Source organism: Malaya genurostris, chromosome 3, assembly GCF_030247185.1.
Source record: "Malaya genurostris strain Urasoe2022 chromosome 3, Malgen_1.1, whole genome shotgun sequence".
NCBI lineage: Eukaryota > Metazoa > Arthropoda > Insecta > Diptera > Culicidae > Malaya > Malaya genurostris.
The window spans coordinates 163039773-163046465 of record NC_080572.1 but is presented as its reverse complement, the minus strand read 5'-3'; the positions used below and the strand labels follow the sequence as shown (position 1 = coordinate 163046465).

The following is a 6693-nucleotide window of genomic DNA, read 5'->3' as shown; positions in this document are numbered from 1 at the left end:
TCCGTTGTTCTATAAGCGATGCGAGTCAAACAAAATATGTAATGAAGGATCATGCCAAACCATCAAAAACCTCAAGAGCAAAATGAAATAATTGAAGCTGAAGGGTTCATTCGGAGTTCGGATATGAACATTGTTTGATAATTCTACTTCGTCGAAAGAAACAGTAACATTACTGACAAATCAACACATGAGAAGTATGATGATAATGACACAGACCAATTGTGCTCATTATTACAGAGTATACAGGAAGTCATCACTATAAAAACAATTCTTACAAATGTAGTATAAAATTTATCTATACAATTCAACCATATTTCTTATATCTATCTACGATAAAACGGCTTGGTATCTGCAGGATTGTTTCTATCGTTTCATCAATGTAATAAAAGGACGAATTTAGTATTTCGCTGTTGGATTTAGAGAAAAACGTTAAAACTTCAAGGCAATTTAACAGAAGACGTTTGTCATAGCTCATGCAATATCTAAATATAACATTATTATATTATTCTAAAATTAAGGACGGAATATGTTACTTTGTACAAACCAGTTAATAAGGAAGATCTACTGTTGTACGAGGTAAATTTCTATTCTCATTTCTTCATACTGAAGAAATATTATTTCGTATCAAGAATGTTACAGAACAGAATGCGATGTGTTAAAAAAGTTTTTGATATTCCAGATTTGAAGTATAAAGCATTTTGAAGCCACTACTTATAATCTTTTTACTCTTCTAAATGCGTCTTTTGTTAGTGGTATAACTTGTGTATATACTAATACTTCATATTGTTTTTGCACTTGATGATCGTTTGGCATTTAAGTCACTCATCTGACATACAATTATTTGGCACTGCAGTCATGTGACACCGTTGATACAGCAAAGGATACCCCAGAACTATAGTTGTTAGATAAGGTAGGTGAGTATAATCTTTATCGACAATCTTGAGAAAGGAAAAACATTTAAAACAAATACTATTTAGCGTTGTTGGATTAATTTGTTGGCGACTTATGCTTGATACAGTAAAGGACACTCTAGGACTGTAGCTGCTAGGCAAGATAAGGTAAGTTGTTAGATTAGTTAAGTCGTTTGCATGCAAAAATCAAGGAAAAACGACCTCATATGTCGAAGAAAAAACAAATGTTTCACCAAGACAATGCACCGATTCACAAGTTAATGGCAACGATGGTAAAATTTAATGAATTACACTTCGAATTGCTACCTCTTCCACTATATAGTCCAGATCTGGCCCCAACTGTCTATTCACTGATCAGAAAAAAATGCTCCGTGACAAGAAAGCTGTTCACTCTCAGCACGGCATCTAGAAGTTATAGAAGCGTTGGAATGGTTGCATTGCTCTTCAATGAGATTACATTGATGAATAAAATTGATTTTTGACGAAAAAATGCGTTTTTCTTGTTTGGTCACACCACTTATTGAATGATGTGTTATATGAACAAACAACAAAGTCATTATCATATGTGGCGGTCTCTTCAAGCTAACGTGCCTGAATTATTTAAAAATATGAGGAAATTCTTCAAGAGATGATAGCATGCGAAACCAGTTGTAGCAAAGCAATGTCTTGGCATTACATTCCTGTTGTGGAATTTGGTCTTTCTGTTTAACAGACTTCGCAGCCGGTTCATAGCGTACATAATGATTGCATAGCTAGTACTACGATCCTACTGACACCAATACCGTTTTCGTTTTTGAACCTACACGCGGGTGACTCTGACTCCGAGTAAAACGAACACGTGGTACTGTACAACAACTCACAAAAAAAAGAAAAAATAAACAAACTTGGAGTCCGATCTTGAGCGACCCAGGTTGCTGAAACAAACATATCAAAAGTTGTTTGGGCGATTCTGGGTCAACTCTCGAGCTGCTCTGATGTATAAACGAAAACGGTATAAAAATCCTTCCCGGTCGGGGCTCGAACATATGACAACTGGCTTGTAAGACCTGCGCCGTATGCATTGAGCCGCCAACCCAGGCTGAAATCAGTTGCTTCATTCCGGAAATTTAGTTTCTAAACATTTTGTCTTTCGAGTCTACTTGTGCTATTTATTAGTGAATTGCAAAACTCGGTTCGGTGGAAATTATTGTTATCAAGAGAATTTTAGTGTCATAATTTATTACGACTTTCACTGTAGTTAATCTCAAAACGAGTAAGTCCTAGTGTACCGATCAACTCGTTTTTATTTTTGGTATTGAAGCACCATCGCGGGCAACCTCGGTTCGATGTGTTTCCAAATTTACTTTCTCTTATTACCACACAACGTAGCACTAGCCATAAACTGTACACTAAGAATCGGCTACGAAGTCTGTAGAAACAGAATGGTCAAATTCCACAAAAGGAATATAATACTAAGGATTGGTTTAGTGTAGAAACCAAAAAAAATTGTGACGTCTTTTTCAAGACTTACCCACCCATATAATGTTGGATTCTGAGAGCTTTTATTTAGAGTTCGAAGACGAAGAAATCGCTTCACCGCCGCATTGTCCTTGAGCTCGCTGTGCTATGCCAAGCGATCGTTATACCAAAAGGCCTTTATGACCGTATGCCTAATGACCTCTGGCGCTATGCAATTCGCGTACTGTTCTGATACATCATGATGGATATTAGGGCTAACTTAGCAACAGATCTTGTTCTGAGACAATGTTTTGAACACTAGTACTAGTGAAAATAAAATCACATTGAACATATTTAAATTAAATGAGGTCGCACCTGCGTGACAATCTGTGATACGCCTAGCCCGCATAAAATCGGATCCAAGATACGCGTCGTACCAACGAATGTTTCCTGGTATAAGGCGAAGCTCTCGAGTAGCGTCTGAGAATATTAGATCATGGTACGGTGGATTCGAGTAGAACAAACTAAAGCTGTAAATGTATATAGATTAATATGACGAGTTTTTGAGCTAATGATCGTCGTTACCTAAACTCATCTACATCTCGTCGACCGTAGAACTGCTGTGCATATGTGAATAGATTGATGAATGCATTCAACTGTGTTGCGTTATAACTACGTCCTCCTCGTGTCACAATAGCATTCGCCTTAACCTTCCCAAGGTTACACTTTTTGTATTCATTAATTTCAGCGCGGGTTCCGTCTGGACACAACAACTCAAAATCGTCCGGTAAAGTGTTTCTAGCCCACCATTCCCGTCGTTTACCACCAGTATTTTCCAAAACAGTTGTGTGTTTAACAAAAGCCACATGACCTCCTCCCTCCACCAGACATCGGAAGGCTCCACTGTTACCGTAGTAATCTTCTGAAGCGTCTCGACGGCAATAACGAAAACTCACACCACGGCACAAATCACAGAGGTTGTCATAAGGCACTCCAGTGTTATACTCATTACTAATAGCTCCCGGTACACAAGATTTAGTAAAATATTCCGCTGCTGCACGAATACTATCACAACCGTATGGACGTATCCATCCATTGGAAATAAGATATGCCATTGGATACACCCATCCGGCTGCGGTGTTGATACCGGAATGACAAGTGTATTTTCCTTTCAAATATGTTAACTCCGTATCTGGGTCTTCCTCTTTAGCTACAGCTACTACATAATACTCTGGTTGTCCCAAGTCATAAATTTCTGACATAAATGGAAGCAAATCATAATTTAAGCCACCAGTATAAACATCACTGGCATCTAGGACTACAACATCTGCCTGTCCTGAGTTAACAAGCCGCATGCAATCTACATGGGAATGTGCCTTCAAACAGAGCATTTCTGGTTTAATAAGCTGTGCCTTTAAAGCAGTCTATAAAGAAAAGGTACTTGAGTTATTTACATCTCAGATTACTGTTTAATAACAACTTACTCTCATTTTAATACATTTCTCCATTTCGGCATCAGATGTTACACATAATGTCATTCGGCCAACTGGACATGAACGAATACCATATATTTGATCTAAAGCACTGCCTAAATAATTCTGAAAATTTTGATTATTCTCCTCGATTGGAGCCAAGTAACGAGCGTTGTCTTGAAACATAAGGTTAAGCTGTTTTCCGTATCGTTTTGATTCGAAAAGATCAAACTTTTCGTAAAATTGTGTCTCATTGTTCTGTTGGTCACGATCATCATTATATCTATCGTACTCATTATAGCGTTCAGTCGTAGAAGAGGTGTAAAATCGATTATTTTCGTTGTTATTATAAAAACGATCGTCTGCTCGCTCATTTCCGAACCGATTGTTTGAGCTGTATCGATCGTTTTGATTCCTGAAACGTCCATCCTTACTTAGAGTACCATTCACTTGCTTCGTCTTCGAAGAGTACAAGTTTACTGCTTGTGTAAAGAATTTCTTATACCGACGACGCTCCGCACTTGTTCTAGCTGAAGAAACAACCATGGCATGGGACTGCACTAAGCCCCAGTGACACTGACGGTATTCTGAAAGTTGTTGCCTTGTTCCATCTTTACATAGTAGCTCGAACTGATCAGCAGTTACTCCATGGATTAAATCACTTCCGACCATTTCGTCTACCGTCGTATGTTTTAAGAACGCAATATCTCCTGCTTCCAACAAACACCGGAAAGCTCCTTCAAATCCTGCATATGGATCTTTAGATGTGCATTTTCCGCCCGGTACTTTCCCTGTACACAATGAACACAATCTACAATCGAACAAAAAACATGAATTCAAAAACAAAAATGTTAGATGCTCTTCTTACTTGTCAGAGTTGTCACCGATCGGGTTGTACTTATCAACTAAAGCATTCACAGCACATGACGGTCCGAAAAAATCTGTAGCTGTCTTAACGTGATTGTTGCAATCTGTTATTTCCATGCCTCCCTCACGTTGTAACTACAATTGTACAGTGGTTAAATTTTTGAAAAACGTATCTAAATACACATACTCACGGTATAAATCGGAATAGTCCAACCAGCATGGCTACCAACCCAGGCAAAGCAAGCCTTTTTTCCTTTTAAATGTCGAAGATGAGTAACATCATGTAGACTATTTTTCTTTATCACAGCGACAGCATGATACTGCGTAAAGCCCCCGTCGTATCCTTCCTGCATGATTGGAACTAATGAGTAATGACGTCCTCCTGTATAAACCTCACCAGCATCCAGCATCATTGCGTGCGCCTTGCCTTCATCTATGAGTTTCATGCACTCATCCTGATCAAATCCGAAATGACAGGACACATTAAGAAAGTAATTGTCGAATAACGCATAATCGCGTTCTAATGCAACCGTAAAATTCCGACATTTGTATAACTCCGGTGTACTTGTGACACACCAGACTACTTCCTGTCCGAACTCTACATTATCGAAATTGTGTTGTGCTGAAACTACATGAAATTGTTTTAAAACTACTGATATTATGACGTTGAATTGTATCTCTGTAATCGTATAATTTATTAAAAACATTTTACGAATAAACACACAATATATTCATTGACTGCTAGGGATTAGATTATATTGAATTATTAGGCACCGATTTTAACCCGGTCATTCGCCGGGGATTGCTTATATGTACGTCTGACATTCGCGTTTATAATAGCGATACATTTTTCAGCATCAAGAACAAGATGTTGATCATAATGCTCTAGTGTTTACAGCCATTAAAAGTGGCAACTTTCAACTAACACATAAACATAAACAATGACGTTTGAGGCACGTTGGATATGTTTTAATCTTATCCGATTTACAAGGAATAATTCACGCGTATTTGCCGTTTACTATTATGGCATACTCTCAGCTAGTGCCGAGTCCTTCAAAATTACACAAAGTGAATGTTGATGGATGGCTTATTGGCCGTTCTAAAAAAAAACGCGTGAATTGTTCAAATTATTGCATTTCACATATATAATGATTAGAAATTGCTTCTAAACTTGTCTGATTAAAAAGCAATAACAATCGCGGAACATTCACTATTCTATAAGATACAAGAGTTAGAATGTGAAATTCTTACCAACATTTAAACCAGTAACCAAAATAATTAAGGCACTTTTCACAAACAGCAGCATACTTGGGTACACAATATGTTGATTTAAAAACAGCAAACTACTCCATCAAGATTTAAAAAACACAAGCAGTACAACGCGAAACACGCCCAAACAAAAATGGAGGATGACGTTTCGTTAAGCATCTGGTGAATTTTAAAAATTATAGTATCTACACGGAAAATAAAAACTACCTATTATTTGACTTCTTTTTACTTAAATTAAAGTTCTTTTGATTTTTTTCTTTCATTCGCTCATTCAATTGTTGTCAGAACCGAGGGGGACGACACTAGAAAACTGCACTTCGCTTCGATTAGGCTTTTTCACGCTGCATACGATTATGCACACTTTCATTCTCTTTGCTACACATAGTAGCGGTTGAATATGGATCGATCGTCTTTTCTTGGATTTTTGCTGGTTAACATGGAGATATGATGTATCGTAATAGGCCATGAAACCTGAAAGTTACAAATGTCACATGAAGATGCCAGATGCAGACAGTTCGGAGAGTTGTGAACTATCGTCCTGTAAAATCAGTTTTGTTATATTCTGGTGCATAGCTAACCCACACACCGAGAGCGTATGCTCCGGATTATCTGCCATATCCTGTCGGAATGTTGGCCATTCTCGTTTAATATCTGCGTCATTTTCCACAGTTTCTATATTCAACTCGAACCAAAAATTATTCCGAATTTCATCTACATCGTACACTGTAGGGTTTCTC

General features: G+C 37.7%; 1 protein-coding gene across 2 annotated transcripts; it reads right to left on the bottom strand.

Moving 5' to 3' along the window:
* Positions 1 to 268: 268 nt before the first annotated feature.
* On the bottom strand, positions 269 to 6108 carry LOC131435587 (melanotransferrin). 2 transcript variants are annotated; one of them, XM_058603634.1, is made up of 7 exons: positions 5939 to 6108; positions 4879 to 5315; positions 4689 to 4822; positions 3833 to 4631; positions 2934 to 3772; positions 2724 to 2878; positions 269 to 407 (listed from the first exon to the last, which is right to left on the bottom strand). In XM_058603634.1, exons 1-7 carry the CDS (start codon positions 5991 to 5993, stop codon positions 397 to 399), a joined length of 2430 nt encoding a protein of 809 aa, XP_058459617.1. In that variant the 5' UTR covers positions 5994 to 6108; the 3' UTR covers positions 269 to 396. The 2 variants fall into 2 exon arrangements, with proteins under 2 accessions (XP_058459617.1, XP_058459616.1); XM_058603633.1 differs by having other exon boundaries at positions 269 to 2878.
* Between the last annotated feature and the right edge of the window lie 585 nt (positions 6109 to 6693).